The sequence below is a fragment of the Meriones unguiculatus genome, chromosome 6 (assembly GCF_030254825.1).
Source record: "Meriones unguiculatus strain TT.TT164.6M chromosome 6, Bangor_MerUng_6.1, whole genome shotgun sequence".
In the NCBI taxonomy this organism is placed as follows: Eukaryota; Metazoa; Chordata; class Mammalia; order Rodentia; family Muridae; genus Meriones; species Meriones unguiculatus.
In genome coordinates this window covers 51,809,693-51,828,247 of record NC_083354.1, presented here as the reverse complement: position 1 = coordinate 51,828,247, position 18,555 = coordinate 51,809,693, and the positions used below count along the sequence as shown (strand labels likewise).

Genomic DNA, 18,555 nt, shown 5'->3' with positions numbered 1-18,555 from the left:
TCTGTAGACCAGGCTGGCCTCAAACTCACAGTGATCCACCTGCCTCTGCCTCCCTGAGTGCTGGGATTAAAGGCGTGTGCAACCACATCCAACGTGGTGGTTCTTTTTGGCAATGTTTCTGTAAATGTGAAGATATTTCACTAAAAGGGCAGAAAAAAAAATCTCTCAACCTGTTTGTGTCTGAGCAACCAGACTAGCATTCTTGCCTAGAACAAGAAAAAGACGCCATTTCCCATTATTATTTATCTTGCACTGAAGGGACCTGTGCACAGAATTAGACAAGGGAAAACAACTGCAGGTGTAGAGCCTGATGAGGAAGGAACCATCACCGTTGCAAACCACTCAATTTCACAACCCAGAAGCCAACCAGAAAAACAACTGGAAACTTGTGGCAGCTGAAGACAAAAGTCAAAATCATTGGGTTCTGGTGATAACAACGAAGCTCCAGGGCTTGACATCCCCCTAAAGACTTGGTAAAAATCTGCAAATTCCCTTCATCCCCAGGCTTCCATTCTGCATCACTACTTGAATGTCAGTTTGGCATCCTTAAAAATAGCACAGGATTAATTATTTTGTGATCACCGGGGCCCTTGTCACAGCTTATCCCTAAAAAACATCAGCAATGCAAGAGCATTCACCTCACCCTTCAGGGCTGTTGTCAGGCAACAGGGGTGGCCTACTGTAGTAAACCACAATTGCCAGGACCACTGCAAGGCCAGCAGGGAGCTGAGCTGTTTTCAGCACTCTCTCAGAGGAAAAGAAATCAATGCACAAGTGATTTTTTGAAGTTGCCTGTCTCATACAGAACAATCGAAATCTAGATGTCAACACCGGCGGTTGAAATGGTCTCTGGAATGAGACAGGAGAGATCATGCACTTTGAAGGTAACGATACAAAATGGCGGTGAGTTCTGACACAGCAGGAAAAACGCTCCTAACACATTACCTTTCCAGTAGGAACCAGGGTTATCACACAGAAAAATGAGCTCACTGCCCTAAACTAACTCACTCATCAGGGAGGAGCTGAGGACAGGCTACAACCTTACAATTTGGCTTATTTTGGGAAACGCAATTATTACTCCTGTGACTAAAAATAAAAAGTAATTTTTAAGCAATTTAATTTTGTATTAAAGTGGACGAATAAATGGTCGGAGCTGCTGGGTGTGGTAGCATATATCTATAATCCTAGCACTTGGGAGGTGGAAGCAGAAATAGGAGTTGGGTCGGCATCTACTACATGAGAGTTCAAGGCCCGCCTGACCCCATGACATTGCCTCAAAAAAGACAAAACCAAAAAACTTTCTGTTCTCTAAGCAATTAGATAACAGTATGATCGTATGATGCGAAACGAGGCTGGCAGTACAAGCGAGAGAGCCCAGTTATAAATCTCGTATGACGTAGCTAACATAAAGCAAACATTCACTGTGTCCCAGAAACACTGCACACAAAACCCTACAACCACCCTGGACAGCAGTACGGCATTCCCGCGTGTACCTGTGAGGAAGCAGAGACCTAGGGGAGGGGAAGTGACTTGCCCAGGATTGCCTAACTGAAAATTGGCAGAGGAGGGGAAATCAAGATCCTTGCTAACTCGTAATCTGTCCAAGTCAAAAGACCGCATTCTAGATTTTTTTTTTTTTTTTTTTTTTGTCAGATAAACTCATGAGATCAAGCAATCGACAGATGTCGTCAGTGCCACCTACTCAGCCCTTCCAGGGCGCTGCCCGGCTCTGTAATGATCCTCTGCTTTTACACCATGACCCTCGTCACCCTCTCTCTTCAATAGCACCCTGTTCAGAAATGATCAGGTGCTTGCAATCTTGGGGCGGCCAGGGGTCACAGAAGAACCTCTCCAGGACCCCAAAGCAGGGTCACAGACAGAGCTCTCCAGGACCACGTGGGAGCCCGCAGAGCAGCTTCCGGAAGCACACATTCTAGCTCCAGGGAAGGCGTCTCTGGACTTGCAAATTCTCCCTGGAGCGTTTGAAATCCTGTAGAAGCAACACTGATCTCCTGGGATTGTCTTGCCTGAGGCCGTTGTACCTTGGGAAATTTTTCCACCTCTCAGGCAGAAATACCGGAAATCCAGCAGGAAGGAAATGTCTAGACTGAAAACCAGTATTCCCTGAATGGCTCAGCCTACCAGCCAGACTTTTGTTTTGCGTTGTTCTTCAAGACAGGATTTCTCTGTGTAGCCTTGGCTGTTCTGGACTCACTTTGTAGACCAGGCTGGCCTCAAACTCAAAGCGATCCACCTGCCTCTGTCTCCCTGAGTGCTGGAAATACAGGCGTGTGCCACCATATCCGGTACAAGCCAGACTTTTAAATATCCTTAATAGCATTAATATTAAAGAGCCTGCATAAGAGGGTTCCAGAATCACCACTGGTTGTCCACAGGCTTAAATGTCCATCTAAAAGGGCCTGACTTACACAGAGCCTGGTGTCAGAGCAAAGTTTATCATCCTATGGCGGAGAAGGAAGCAGGAGGAGCCTCCATTCAAGCCAGTCTGAACGATATAGCCAGACTCCACCTTAAAATAAATAATAAATAAATAAATAAGGAAAGAGGATTCAAATAGGATGAAACTTGATGTGAGGGACTATAAATAAGTGCATGATTTTCTTCTAAATGACCAAGATATTCTGTTATAATAATTACCTCCAGGCTGAGGAATCGCATGGTTAAAACAGGCATAAGAGGAACTATTTTGTTGTTCCCAGTTGGCATTTTAACACATTGCCCTGTTAACACGCCGCCATCTTGATAAGCCGGACAGGCCGTGAAGCGCAGGTTACATCAACGCGCTGGAGCAGTAGCAACTTCAAAGAGGCTGAAATGCCCGAGCTAGCTCAGCTAGACCCCAGATCCTAGGCAATCGGTAACTAGTTGCCATTACTTTTCGACAGCTACCTCCTGGGCTTAAAAACAGACAGACAGTATACCTCACAGTTGTGATTTTGTCCGATTACATAAACTCGTACTTCGGATGACACCATAACGCTTACGAGACTGGCTGGCGGAATAAAGATTGCAACCATAACCACAGAACCTGTTATTCCTGGAGGATGATTAATCGGTCGTTTAAAAATCACACAGAGGCTTAGGGACACACACGGACCGACCACCATAATAGGTCAAAAACGGAACAGGGGCGCTTCAAGGTTGAGGTCAAGGCTGAAATCCAGGCTTACGCCTCGGCGGCCTGTCATACCATTCCACTCGCGAGACTTGAGCGGTGCTCGCCTACTGATTTAATGTGACGGAAGCATACAAGGCCCACAATCCAAAGCGGAAGCGAGATGGCTGCCCATGGAGCGTGAGGACCACGTTTCCACACACGGACCTACAAACTACAGTCACGGCCATTGGTCAGCACGACGCTCCTGGGCGGAGCCTGGAGGGGGCGGAACCTAGCATGACATTTCCCGATTCGACCTGGGTTCCCGCGCATCGCTTGAAGTGTAATTGACGTCCAGGGTGTATCCGGCGGTGCGTGAGGAAAGCCCAGGGCTCCAAGGCTCGAGGCTGCAGCCGCTCCGCCCGCGCCGTCGCATCTGCCCGCGCCGCGCCCCGCACCCCGCGCCCCGCGCCTCCGCGGCCCCGCAGCACCGTCCACATGCTGCGCGTGAGGCCCCGCAGCCCCAGCGCCGACGCCGCGCCCTGCTGGGCACCGCAGCCGCCCGGACCCGGCCCTGCCAAGCGCCCCCGCCTCCACGAGCCCGCGCGCCCGGAGCCCCTGCTGCAGCCCGACCAGGAGGCGCCCGCCAGGCCCCACGACGACGCGCTCACCTCCGTGGTGTTCCTGGCCGCCGGCTCCGCCCTGCAGCTGCCCCTGGACGGCGTCGACCTGCTGCTGGAGCCCGAGCCCACCTCGGTCCTGGAAGTGACATTCCAAGGACACACCATCATCCTGGTTCCAGAGGGCCTCCAGACCTCCGCCCAGCTTGGCCAGCCTGGGTTCTCGCCCTCCAGCCCGCAGGAAGCCGCTCTCCAGGACCTGCCCCAGGACCACCTCGTCGTCCTCCAGCCAGGACCCCTCTGTGAGTATGTCCTAGACATCTCCTACCAAGAAGACTCCTGGGAGGAGGAGGAGGAGGAGGACTTCCTGGAGCTCTGGATGGATCCGTCAACGGGTCAGACCACTGGGCTTCTCTCCTCCACGAGAGTGTACAGCCCTTGGCCTCAGGACCCAGGAGCAGAGCCCTGGCCTCTGGTGCCCTCCACTAGTGCAGAGGCGTGTTCTCCGAGGTCTGCCTGGGATCTGGACACCTACCTGCAGGGACCCTTCCCCAGCTCACCGTTGCGGCCCCTGCCTCCATCTCCTCCTCCAAGCCCCCAGGAGCAGCGCCCTCCGTGCCCTCCGCGGACCCCCTGCAAGGCCCGGAGGAGACTGTTCTGTGAATGAACTGCCCCGCACAAATCCTTGATGCCCTGCATCGGGGTTTTGAAGTGACAGGAATGCAGAATACTGGATCGGTGGTTGGCTGGAAAGCCTGGAAGAAACATCATCGCCACCAAAACATACATACTGTTTGAAAGTCACCTACTTTTGGTCCTTGAGCTGACTCAAGAGATTGAACACCCCAAGTGGTGCCACAAACTTCAGCTCCAACGTGTTTCCCTAAAACTCTGCCCTACCATGCACCCCTTTCCTCCCAACTTAATTACTTGAATTAGTTAGTAATTAGTAGTGAAAATCTTTTGTCTAATGAGCTTTGACATTAATCTCTCCTACTCTGTGCCCGCTTTTTTGCCGTGGGCCCTTTTCCTACGGAGGCTGATCCTCATTTGGAATCTAGCAAATGGTTGCACCTCACAAATGTTGTTCTTTATAAAAACAAACTTAGCAAGAGGAGCAATAATCATGGTGTTTTGTTTTGTTTTGTTTTGTTGTAATTAAGAAGTAGTTTGTGTTGGTGGGGGTTTTTTGTGTGTGTCTTTGGGGGATTGCTTGTTTGATTGGGGTCTGGGGGAGGGGGATTGTTAGGAGTTAGTTTTTCTTTTTCCACAAGAACCAAGTCTCTTGATTTCATTTTGTTTATTTTTAGTATAGTTCTCCTGTTCTGGAGATCATAATCCTAAATTGTTACAATAATTAGTTATAAGATTATATTATTAGGATTATTAGAGGAGCCCATATTTATGTTTTTCATTGTTATTAGTGTATAAATGTCTTATGTTGACTTGATATCCAACAAAATTCATTAAATATTTAGTAATTTTTATGTACCTTCTTTTGGTTAGTTGGTAGAAAACAATATCTCTAATAGGTCCTAATATCTCATTAGGACCTTTGACATCTAATATATCTTATTTTTAATTACATTTTTATTAAATATTTAAGTCCAATTGAAATCTACTCAGTAGAGACATTCTTATCATATGCAGTGCACTTACTTAAATTTTACCATAGAGTCTTGGGTGTTCTGTAAATAGTTGTTAGATAGTCTTTGTCCTGTTGAGGATGTTACTTTATAATGTTTCTGATCATTAAAAAAAAAATGGGTTTTTGTTTTAGTTTTGGTTAAGTACAAAGACTTTGTCAAAATGTTATATTTAATAATTGAATTAAACTTTAGTTTAAAAACTTGAGTATTAGACCATCTTCATATAAGAACTATGTTGAGCCCTGAGTCATTGGCATACACACAGCAACACAGTAAGAGAAGAAATTAGGCTAAAGGACTTTTGGAAGGGTGTTATTCTCTTTTTATTTCAGTTTATTTACTTTACATCCCAAGGGTGCCCCCTCTCTCCTCTCTTCCCAATCCTTCCCTTCCCCTCCTTACCCCTGCCTCTCTCCCTTTCCCCCCAGAAAAGGGGAGCCCCCTCCCTAGGTATCAGCTCTCCCCAGCACATCAAGTCACACCAGGACTGAGAATATCCCCATCCCCTGAGGCCAGGCAAGGCAGCCCTGCCAGGGGGAAGTGATCCAAAAGCAGGCAATAGAGTCCATGTTTAAAACAGACACCCCCCCCCCACACACACACCCCAGGAAACCCACATGAAGACCAAGCCACCCATCAGTCACGTGTGCAGGGGGCGTAGGTCCAGACTATGTATGCTCCTAAGTTGATGTCTCAGTCTCTGTAAGCTAAAGGACTTTCTAAGAGACCAGAAGAGATGGCTGGAAGGAGAAATGATTGAAGAGTTGCTTGCAGGTACCCAGTGTTAAATTTTTTTTTTTTTCAATGCAGTTTATTCAGGAACATTGAACAATCCTCGGACCCCGGGGAAAGCCAGCCCACAGCTTAAATAGCCTCTGGGTAGCCAACCCAGGCGTGCCACGGGGGCAATGCAGATAGGTCCACATACATGGAAGCAAGCCAGATCCTCGGCCTTAGCCAAATGTGGAGTTGTTCGTGACAGAGAGCACTCACCATTTTTAAGAATTTTTTGCTTTAAGCTTGGTGCTCCCAGGTGTCTTTTTCATCAGGCCATGTGGTGGCTTGTCAGTGACAGAACTTACAACAACTAAATAAGGTTCTTTGCATCTCTGCTATTCCATAGGATTTCTGTGAAATTGTAATTACACTCTGGGATGTTTTTGCTTTGGGAGGTTAGAGAGTGATTGGGTGATTGGTTGGTTGGCTGGTTGGTTTGGGTTTTGATTTTTTTTTTTTTAAGACAGGGTCTCTTCACAGCCCTGATTGTCCTGACACTTACCATGTAGATAGGCCAACATCAAACTCACATAGATCCACCTCCCTCTGCCTTCCAAATGCTGTGATTGAAGGAATGTGCCACCAAGTCTGGCTTGTTTGTATATTTCCATTCATGTGTTTGCTGGGTTTTGTTTTGTTTTCATTTATACCACTTCTAACTAATTAAAATGTTCATTTCTAGTCAGGTTTACCACACGAGCATAGAATGAAGGAATGGAGAGCAGGAATAAAAATGAAAGAAACTGACAACACACTTGTACTATCTAAAATATAATTATCAATGTTTCTAAAAATAGCTTTACATTGATATCTGCTTTATTGGTATTGATGTATTTTATTTAAAATATCAGTCAGTGCAGGAGATGGAGATGGTTCAGTGGTTAATAACACTGGCTGCTCTTACAGAGAACCCTAGTTTTATTCCCAGCATCCAGATGGCAGCTCAAATTTATTCTGATTCCAGGCTATCCAGTGTCCTCTTCTGGACTACACAGATATTCCCAAGAGGGGCACAAATTATTCCAATTTTATTGCATGTTCCACTGCTAATCAGCCCACTTCCAATTATCTCACACTGCCAATTCCCATTATGCTGCTTTCTCTGTTTTCACTATAAGCATTTCTCATTCTCTTTACCATCAAATGCTAGCAATGGGTTAGTGCCTCCACTGCAGAACGCTCTGAACACCTTCTCCTCTTTCTCATTGCGTGGGCTTTCTTCTTTAGCTTTTCTGACAATCCTCATAGCCCAGTGTGAACTGCCAGCAGTTGATCCGAACTTTGAGTTTTTTGTGTATTTACTCTTGGTTTTTATTATCTATTTGATCTGATTGCCATCCTTGATGGAATCCTTTTCTGTCATCCTTTGCTCCCTCTCATGTTTCACTTTGTTGTACTAAAAGTGTACCCAAAGAAAGAAATCGTGAGCTCGCAGACCCCTTATGTCCACTGTCTGAGCCTGTCTTGTGGTCTGGTGATTCTGCAGTTTGCACCAGTGTCCCATCTACATGGATCACCAAATGGGTCACCAGAAAAGTCAGATGAGTTTCCTGTTTCCGTTTCCAGGTCTGTTTGGCTTCTGAGCCACTGACTGCCCTTCCTGGTATTCTAAAGGAAAACTGTCCTATCAGAGGCTGCCGCCTGTCCTGGGCCTCTGATGCACTTACTGCCATCGCCAGCTATTGTGGAGTTCTTTATGCCAACACTGACTGCCTCCCATACGTATTCTCACTGCAGTCACGGTCTTGGGTCTCTTTCTGAATGGCGCATTTTCACCAGGGATGACTACAGTGCAGAGCACTTAACTTTGAAACACTTTGGAGAGTGCTTCAGAAAAGGAAGGGATGAGACCTCTCAGGTTCAGTGGTGGCCATTTTAGATCAGGAGGTCATAGGTCTCCAAGAACTTCTGAATCAAAAGTATCTTAATTGAAAGAGTTTTGAGGCAAAGACAAATGATAACAAACAGAGGTCTAGTAATTCCAAAACCCCTGAGAGACCCCCAGAAGATCCTAATCTGACTCCATGAAAAGCTTCATTTTCAACTTCGCCTAACTAGGCCTGAGTTTCTATTTCTCAGAACATAGAAAAACAGTTTCTGGAAAAACCGCAGCTTGCAGGCAGCCAATCAGGCAGCTTAAAGGTTAACACACAGGTTTGTGCTAAGTACCATTCAGTAAACCTGAAGAAAAGTACTTAGCAACTCTGGAAAGTTCCTAAATGTTTAGCCAATCCTAACCCCACCCCCACCACCTCCTGTGTCACTACTAACCGATCAAGTGAAAGATTACATCACTCCTGCTGGAAATCCCCATAGTCGCCTTTAAATTGAGCCTGCCTGCTAACTTCATGGTCCCATCCTAAGGAACGGTGGCCCCAGCATGCTGGAAAAGCTCTGCAGAATAAACACTCCCTGCTTTTGCATACTACTTGAGTCTGGGGTCTTCAGTGATTCTTGGACCCTAATAAATGTCTGTATTCTCTAATAAGGTTTTCATCCTTGTCCGCCTACATCCAGACCTGCCTCCACCATCATGCCTCCAGTCTGTCCCTCAACACCTCCATCAACTCTCCCTTCTCTTTGTCCTGACCTCCTACCATTTACCACCAACCTTCGCAGGGACCTTAAATGTTTGCTGCCTCTAAAGACTCCCTGACCCCATGAGCCAGATACTCAGGTAACTGTGTAGTTTATTCCTTGGCCTTCAACTAAATTAAAAATAAATTTCCCTAAGCACAAACAAGAATGGCCAATATTCAAAGAAAGGTTTTCTTAATGTAGGTGGCCTTGCACATGACATGCCTAATTAATTACTGATACATCTCCTGCCTCCAGCTCCTTAAGTGCTGAGATTGCAAACATGTGCTGTCATATGGCACTAAGAATTTACCTTTCTTCTGGGCACAAATGAGCCAGTATTGCCTGACTTATACTGACTCACACACATACACATTTGTCAGAACCACAGATAATACACAGATAACAAAAACTGGTTGAATAGGCCCAGAAAGAGGTTTACACATTCCTCTTCCCATAATAAAGCTGAGAGGTGAAAACAGATTAAAACTCAAAGACTCCTCAAAGCTATACCTTATTAAACATTTTTAATAAAATTGGTGCACACTGGAGCTGGGAAGATGCTCAGCGGTTGAGAGTGCTTGCTGCTCCCCCAGAGAGCACAGGTTTGGTTCCCAGAACCCACACACAGGTGCCTGTAACTCCAGTTCCAAGAGATCCGAAACCATCTTCTGGCCCCCACGGGCACTACACTCACAGAGGGCACATACATACACAATCAATCAATCAATCAATCAATATTTAAAAATGAGAGAGGTGAACTAGTTAAAATAACTCACGTCTTTAATCCCAGCACTTGGGAAACAGAGGCAGGCAGTTTTCTGTGAGTCCGAGACCACCCTGGTCTACATAGCAAGTTCCAGCCCAGCCTGGGCTCCCTAGTGAGACCCTGTCTAAAAATGATACATCTGCTATTATTTCTACGCTAAACACTGCTATCTTTGTCTAACCTCTTTGCTGGAGGAAAAGGACTGCACAGGTGTAAGATAATTCAAGTAATTTACACATTTCCCCAATGTCACAGGTTTGTTTTTTTCCTGTAAACCTTCGTCCCTTGACAGAAAATATTCCTCTAGTTCTGTGATGCACTCATGAGATTTTAAGAGGGAGAAGCCCACTTTGCATATAGAGTTGTATGGTTAAGTGGACACTAGACTGGGCAGAGTAGACCATACCTGTGATCCCAGCACTCGGGCAGTTGAGAGAAGGGAGGTTGTAAATCTGAGGCCAGCCTGGGCTGTAGAGGAAGACACTACCGCAAAAAAATTGTTTTTCTCAGAATATTTCTAGACCAGAATTGACAATGTCCTTTTGCTGTTACCCAGGGAGGATGGTTATGCCCCTAAAAAGTTCAGCTGGTGCCCCCTAAAATATTCCCAATTCCTTGAACAAGGCTTGAAAGATCTAAAATTCCCCTTGTGACTGGATTGTCATGAGTGATACAAAAGATTTCCTACTATGTTCAGAGAATGTGAAGCTGGTAGAGGGAGGGTTTCATTTATTTATTCTCAGCCCCAAGAAGAGACAAAAAGAGTTTCAAAAGACGCTACAATTCTCTCAAATCACAGTTCCACTGTGGTTATTTTTGTGGCTTTTTATTTACAAAGTCACAGAGTTTTTTGTAATATTGTCAAGCATGGTTGGTGGTGGTTGGCCCTTTCCCAATGCCTCCTCTCCCTCATCTCTTGGCTCCCCATCTTGGTTTAGTGTTCCCCCTTCCATTTTCATATCACATGTGTTCTGTTATCTCCCACACCCCTTTTAAAAGTATCTTATTTCTCCTTCCAGGGGGGCCTTTCTTGTCCTGTGACCTCCATAGACTTTACTTCCACTTAAATATGTACATAAAAATTAAAAGCTAAGATCTCCATATGATAAAGAACATGGGTTTCCTGTTGTTAAGCCTACCTTAGCTCACTTAATGCATATATTTTATTAGTTTTGTACATTTTCTTAAACTTTCATAACTTCATTGTTCTTTTTTTTTTTTTTGACTGAACACAACCCCAGTGTGTATATGCACCACATTTTCACTATTTATTCATCTGTTAATGGACATCGTAACAGTTCATCTCGGTTGCCAACTTGATGAGATCTAGGATCACCTGAGGAATGCAGTTCTGAGCATACCTGTGGGAGACCACCTTGATTATGCTCATTGAGGTGGGAAGATGTGGCCACTGTAGCTGGTGCCATTTCTTAGGCAGAAATCCCTAAGCCTCATAAGAAGGAGGAAGCAAGCTGGGCACTAGCATTCACGGCTGTCTGCTTTCCGACTGGATACAGCGTGATATGATGAGCAGCTTCATGGGCCACTTGTCTCACCATCCCCACCACGACCCTAAGTACCCTTGAACTGTGAGCCAAAGTAAGCTCTTTCTCCCTGAAGTTGCCTTTGCCAGGCTTATTATATCACAGCAACAGAAAATCACAGACGACTATTTTTGTTGATTCTGTTTCCTTGCTACTATTAGTGCAGTTTCAAGGCCAGTGTGATCCTTTATCTGGTCCTTGTATCAGAATAAAAAGCTTTTTATTTTATTATTGTAATATTTTATTTTACTATTAAAGCTTTTTAAATTCTAAACAACTTAAGCTTAATTGTGGAACTATAACTGTTTGGCTTTCAACCCCATCAGAGACTTGAGAAGGAATAAAATTAGTTACTGGAGTAAATAGGAAGTGCATGTTAGCAGCTTCCAAAATATAGAAAAATTGACAGAGACAGTTTGCTGTCTGAACAGTCACCCAAAACTCTCTATAACGTTGGAGCATCATCTTTAGCCTTTTGACTCAGTATATTTGACAGACATATGTATGAGGTAGAAACTATTTAGGACTTGCTTACCCTGTCTTGGCAGAGTTCGGTAGTTGACTTGTCTTGCACTTAAGCTTGTCCATTTATGGCAGAATTTTGTCTGTCATGAAACAAGGGCATTTTCTTTTTGTCCGGGTGGCTTGTTTGCCATATTTGAAGCCATCTCCATATGGAGGTTCTTCAATGCTCATCATCTTCTTTGAGGTAGGCAGGGTGTTGCCAGGAGATGACCTGTCTCATTGTCAAAGAATCTTTAAAATAATAAAGACATTTTTAGGTGCCATATTCCGTAGGTCTCTGAAGTTTCTGAAGACTACCTATCTTTATATAATTGACCTGTCTACAAAATCACATCTGTTTGTTAAACCTAGGATGTATACTCCATGATAGATTAGACCATGTCTGACATGACTATGAGTTGATTAGCTAGCAATTAATTTTCATTACCTAATACCTTAAACAGCTGTAATAGCAGTTTAAAAGTACTGGAAGTAAACTTGAATTTGTATCAATATATGAAAATTTACCAATTTGTTAAAAATAGACTTGTTTTTGCATCAATATATAAAATCCTATACCAGAGCTAAAAATAACCTTAATTGAGAACAAATAAGGCCTTGAGTTGAGTAGATTCAATAATCTACCTTTTGTCTTATTAGTCCTATAAGATATCGCTGTATTCCCCTTTCTTTCATTTTAACCCCTTTTCTCCTTATCTAAGAAAGAAAGAGAAAAGACAGAAATCCCTGAGTCTAACCTTGTTTTCTCTCTGAATAAGACCATTAATAATTTATAACCATCTCCCAATGACAATAAACTTTCATAGCCATAGAAAACAACTAAAAACTTAACCAACGCCCCCCTAAAGGAAATTGGACATCATTCTCATGAATTTTTTCTAGCTGACTTTTTGGACATGCAGAAATCCAGGTAGGGGCCCAAAGGAAATTGGGAAAAAGGTTAATTAAGCAAGCATTAACATTTGTCATCCAGTCTTTTAATGTTCATAAATTTTAGACTTAATAGAAGTCCTGTTTGGAACACTCTAAAATGCTGGACCAATTGAGATTAGTAGCTTTCTTCAAAGCTCTCTCGGGAGCAGGCTTTGATGAGAAACATCAATTGAAGCAGTTGAGGCAGGAACAAGCAGAGTGCTGGAACATGCAAGATGCTGGATCTGTCAACATTGACGGGTGTGTCGATGGCTCGGCATGCTGGAAAGATGAATTCTGTCAGGTTTGATTCAGTGTCTCCAGTATCAGGTCCTTTTGTTCTACAAACACGTAATTTCTCACAAGCATTATACAGTCCTAAAATTATAATTGTATGAGATGTGCAGGATGAAACTAAACTGTAAACCAATTTTATCTATGCCAATTAAAAGAATGGCATGATAAATTTTGAGGATATTGTAGCCAACGATTTATTGGCCATGTATTATTGAAGATCTGACTGGAGACTTTTTTTTTTATGAGATAGTGACAATCATTTATTGTGTCTCCTCTTAAAGCTATTGTAGAGACATTGTTGTGAGTGAATTTCTCCTCTTTTTTTTTTTCCTTTTTTAATTAGTTACAGTTTGTTCACTTTGTTTCCCAGCCCTATTCCCCACCCCTCCCAACACCACCCTCCCTCCCTCTTCTTTGGAGACAATTTTTTAGGTCTCAGTCAGTTTCAGAGTTGTTCCCATGTGAAGGGATCAGTATTGTATGTTATCTGTTTTGTTTAGTCTCCTTGATTTCTCTCTTCTTGTGTGTGGCCGAAATCTTTAGGGGCTCTTCCTCTGTGAATATGTGCAAAACCTCTTCCCTGTTCTCCACTTCAGAAGTAGGACCTTTATATGTTGTTTTAATTTAGCATTCCTTTCTAAATTCCAATGTGTCTTAGTAGGTGTGGTACTTATCTCATTTAAACATCTTAACATTGATAAATCATTATTTAATCTATTTTGGGAAGATATTATATTTCCCCTTTGTTTTATGACCATCTTTGCAAAATTACTGTTAGATATTTTCATAACTGCTTGACCTGTAGGATTATAATTTATATCTGTAACAGGTTTTATATCATAATGTCTAAAATATTGTTAAATTCAATGGATATATATGCTTAAGCACCATTACCCCCGATTTGCTAGGGCATCTCCAAAGCATTCATCATCTCTAACAAATGTATAACCTTAGGATCAGGCTTTCCAGAATTTAAGGCAAAAGCCCATTGGAATTCTGAATATGAGTCTATTGCCTGGTGCATGTATTTTAGTTCTCCAAACTCTGTAAAATGGAGCACATCAGCCACTGTATGACTTTCCAAGACATTAAACAGGATCTGCATTTTTACTTTAGTATATAGACCTTCATCCAGTAATTGAACCTTGACAATACATATATAATATCCAGTCTGATCAAATTGGCCTATAAAGCTGAAGACTTTCTCTCCAGCATCTCAATGGGCTGCCATTTTAAATGTCATATCTTCAAGCCTCTGAGGACTTTTTTCATCTGGAACCATCTCTTTTGGTGTTATTGTAAGTACCAGATTGGATTGCTCTGAAGACTCTTTACTTTGATTCAAAGATTCTCCCAATCGCTATTCTATGGCCTTTAATTTAGCATCTATTTTCTCAGTCCCTTTTTTTCAAGTCTGTCTTATCCTGATTTTTCCCAAAGAGGATATATAAAACTGAAATCATCAGTGAAAAAATGATTTATAAGAGAAACAAACTCAAATGGTATCCAGAAGCATTGTGTCTTCCTTCATTTTCAACATAGAAAATTATCTTTTTAAATCTCAAAACCTCTCCCTAAGGGCTTTACTTTCTGAGACCCAGCCTCCCTCCTAGATCCTACCAGTTCAGATGCTTGAGGCTTCTCAGTCTGCCTCAGGCTCTTGTTTCCAGGGAGAGGTATTTTTTTTCTGCCTCTCTCACTGGATCTTGACCCCTTCCTCACTCTGGAAAGTTATTGGGCCCATGAATGTTTGCTCCTCAGACTGGTAAGAAGCCCTTCTCAAAGGGATTTCACTTTCTGCCCTGGCTAGCAAAGTCTGGCTTTGAGAAGCTTTCTAGTTAAAGACCTTTTTTTTTTTTTTTTTAACGAAACTGCCTCTCTGGAGTTTGTATGTAACAATTTGTTTGTTTGTTTGTTTGTTTGTTTTTCTGCAGCCTGTTGGAGGCCTTGCTGTTTTGCAGGGGGTCTGTCTAATCAATAATCTGTGAGCTCCCTGTTTAGGAACTTCCTTTGCTTTGTTTTTAAGGAACAGAACTAAGAAACTGCTCTATAGTTTTACTTTTTATGTAAGTTTTTGCTAGATTAGTGTAAATTCTGCCCCATGTTGGGCGCCATCTGTTGTGGGTTACTAATACTTATTATTGATTTATCTTTTAGTTAACAATAGATATTCCTAAACCAGCTGTATACCCAAATTACCACAGAGACTAGGATTTACTTAATGAATCTAGAGCATAATGCTGGGTAATGATTACTCCATTCTAAACCTCCAAGCTTGCATAGTTTTCTACCATTCAGATTTCCCACATTATACTTGCTTTTAGTCATACCTTAGGTCTGGTTCATCTCTCCTGGTGGTTCCAAGTCCTTTCCTGCCAATCTCTGTTCTCCGACTCCTCCCACTCGCTTCTCTCTCCTTCCTTCCAGACCAGGATGTCCCACCCTATTCTCTCCATTGCACAGCATTGGCTGGTTGTTGGGTTTTGTTGTTGTTGTTGTTGTTGTTATTTTTGTTCTTTGTTTTTTGAAAATACAGAGAACAAATGGTGACATGTTTACACAAACTTGAGACAGGTGATGCTTAGAATAAACATCACAATGCAATGTCCTGATTAAAACCAGATGGTTGTGGTATAGAAATCAGCATTTGGATGAACAAGGGTAAATTGTACACATTCCACAAGAACATTATACCAACAGTGTTAAATTGATAATACATGCTCTAATTATACTCCAGTAACTAAAACTAGATATTTAAATTTGGATTACTTTCACCATTCAGAGCTTTGGGTGTTTCGAGAATTGAAATGTATATATTTTAAAGCCAGGCACAGTGATTCAAGCCTGTAATACCAGCACTCCAGGAGGCAGAGGCAGGTGGATCTCTGAGTTCCAGGCCAGCCTGGACAGTCCAAGCAAGACCAGGACAGCAAAGTACACAAAGAAACCCTTTCTCAAAACAAACAAACAAAAAGAAATGTATATATATTTTAAAAGCTTCAGTTTGGGATGGAGTGCCCAGCAGATCTCAAACTCAGAGAAATCCATTTGCTTCTGCCTCTCAAGTGCTGGGCCTAAAGGCATTCCAGACATTTGCCACAACCAACTGTTCTTGTTTTGTTTTGGTTTGGTTTGGTTTGCGTACAGGTATGTCTGGGAGGGTGTCAGATCTCCTGGCACTGGAGTTTCAGACTGTTGTGAGCTGCCCTGTGAGTGCTGGGAATTGAACAGCAGGTTCTCTGGAAAAGCAGCCAGCATTTTTAACCACTGAGCAATCCATCCAGGCCTGTTTGTTTGTTTTTCAAAATGGTGTTCCACTATGTGACTCAGGTTGAACTAAAGCTTGAGGTTCACCTCAACTCCCTCTAATAATGCTGGGAGCGTATACTTGCACTATCCACCACAGGGCATATGTGCACAATGACATTTTCTCCAAAAAAAAATTAAAAATAAATAAATAATTTGACAAACACAGATGTTAAGAGAACTGAATAAGCTAGGCGGTGGTGGCACATGCCTTTAATCCCAGCACTCAAGGAGGCAGAGGCAGACAGATCTGGGAGTTCCAGCCCAGCCTGGTTCAGGAAGGCCAAGGCTATACAGAGGAACCCTCTCTTGAAAAACGAAAAAAAAAAAAAAAAGAAAAGAAAAGAAAAAGGAGGGAAGAGAATCTTTGGGGAGTGGACGGAGCATCCTTTTCGATGTTCTGCCTTTTTCTTAGGAGCGAGACAGAGAGACAGAGACAGAAAGACTTTCTTTGTACTCTCAAATATGTAGACCAGGCTACTCTCACTTTGGTGGTCTTTCAAATCCCTAAAACCACTGGAAAACGGGAATTCTTAGTCTGTCATTAAAGGAAAAAAAAAAGAATGAAAGTTATTCTATCCCCTATAGGCCAAAGAAGCATTTCTCAAATACAGCCTGGGCTATTGGAGTGTCTAGCAGGAAACTCCTGGGCGGAGCCTCTGGAATGGAGGCTTGAGGGGCGGAGCCCAGTGTGACATTTCACGACCTCACTTTCCGGTGCATGGCTTGAAGTGTAATTGACGTCCAGGGTGTATCCGGCGGTGCGTGAGGAAAGCCCAGGGCTCCAAGGCTCGAGGCTGCAGCCGCTCCGCCCGCGCCGTCGCATCTGCCCGCGCCGCGCCCCGCACCCCGCGCCCCGCGCCTCCGCGGCCCCGCAGCACCGTCCACATGCTGCGTGTGAGGCCCCGCAGCCCCAGCGCCGACGCCGCGCCCTGCTGGGCACCGCAGCCGCCCGGACCCGGCCCTGCCAAGCGCCCCCGCCTCCACGAGCCCGCGCGCCCGGAGCCCCTGCTGCAGCCCGACCAGGAGGCGCCCGCCGGGCCCCACGACAACGCGCTCACCTCCGTGGTGTTCCTGGCCGCCGGCTCCGCCCTACAGCTGCCCCTGGACGGCGTCGACCTGCTGCTGGAGCCCGAGCCCACCTCGGTCCTGGAAGTGACATTCCAAGGACACACCATCATCCTGGTTCCAGAGGGCCTCCAGACCTCCGCCCAGCTTGGCCAGCCTGGGTTCTCGCCCTCCAGTCCGCAGGAGGCCGCTCTCCAGGACCTGCCCCAGGACCACCTTGTCATCCTCCAGCCAGGTTCCCTCTGTGAGTATGTCCTAGACATCTCCTACCAAGAAGACTCCTGGGAGGAGGAGGAGGAGGAGGACTTCCTGGAGCTCTGGATGGATCCGTCAACGGGTCAGACCACTGGGCTTCTCTCCTCCACGAGAGTGTACAGCCCTTGGCCTCAGGACCCAGGAGCAGAGCCCTGGCCTCTGGTGCCCTCCACTAGTGCAGAGGCGTGTTCTCCGAGGTCTGCCTGGGATCTGGACACCTACCTGCAGGGACCCTTCCCCAGCTCACCGTTGCGGCCCCTGCCTCCATCTCCTCCTCCAAGCCCCCAGGAGCAGCGCCCTCCGTGCCCTCCGCGGACCCCCTGCAAGGCCCGGAGGAGACTGTTCTGTGAATGAACTGCCCCGCACAAATCCTTGATGCCCTGCATCGGGGTTTTGAAGTGACAGGAATGCAGAATACTGGATCGGTGGTTGACTGGAAAGCCTGGAAGAAAAATCATCGCCACCAAAACATACATACTGTTTGAAAGTCACCTACTTTTGGTCCTTGAGCTGACTCAAGAGATTGAACACCCCAAGTGGTGCCACAAACTTCAGCTCCAACATGTTTCCCTAAAACTCTACCTTACCATGTACCCCTTCTGGGATTAATTAGCTATTCGCAATTAATAATATGATTTTGTGGTTGTTGTTGTTGGTTGGTAGTGTTTGGCCCTAATTCTCTCCTACTTTGTGTCTATCTGGGCTCTTATTTCCTTGAGGTGACTCCAGTAGATAGCTTTACTACACAGATTTTTTTTCTTTGTTGTTGTTTGGTTTTTCATTTTGTTTTTGTTTTTTGGGGGGTTTTGTTGGGGGGGGGAACAGGTTTTTGTTTGTTTGTTTTGTTTTTTGTTTTTTGTTTTTTTTTTTGAGACAGGGTTTGTGTATCCTTAGGTTTCCCCTGGACTCGATTTATAGAACAGGCTAGCCTCAAACTCACAGCAACCTGCCTGCCTCTGCCTCCCTGAGTGCTGGGATTAAAAGCATGTGCCACCATGCCCAGCAATGTTTTGTTTTATATAAAGTGCTGTTTTATTGGAAGAGGGAGAAAATAGGGAACAGGACAGGAGCCTACCACAGAGGGCCTCTGAAAGATTCTACCCAGCAGGGTATGGAAACAGATGCTGAGACTCAAAGC

The 18,555-nt window shown here is 44.5% G+C and overlaps 2 protein-coding genes across 2 annotated transcripts; both read left to right on the top strand.

Moving 5' to 3' along the window:
- The first annotated feature begins 3,616 nt into the window (after positions 1 to 3,616).
- Positions 3,617 to 4,405, top strand: LOC110548388 (proline-rich protein 23A3-like). Its single transcript, XM_021636585.2, has one exon. It carries the CDS (start codon positions 3,617 to 3,619, stop codon positions 4,403 to 4,405), a length of 789 nt encoding a protein of 262 aa, XP_021492260.2.
- A 12,577-nt stretch (positions 4,406 to 16,982) lies between these two features.
- Positions 16,983 to 17,771, top strand: LOC110548392 (proline-rich protein 23A3-like). Its single transcript, XM_021636589.1, has one exon. It carries the CDS (start codon positions 16,983 to 16,985, stop codon positions 17,769 to 17,771), a length of 789 nt encoding a protein of 262 aa, XP_021492264.1.
- The last annotated feature ends 784 nt before the right edge of the window (positions 17,772 to 18,555 follow it).

Bases quoted from the DNA above. Each gene is read 5' to 3' on its own strand.
- LOC110548388 (XM_021636585.2), top strand. From the start codon at position 3,617: ATGCTGCGCGTGAGGCCCCGCAGCCCCAGCGCCGACGCCGCGCCCTGC.
- LOC110548392 (XM_021636589.1), top strand. From the start codon at position 16,983: ATGCTGCGTGTGAGGCCCCGCAGCCCCAGCGCCGACGCCGCGCCCTGC.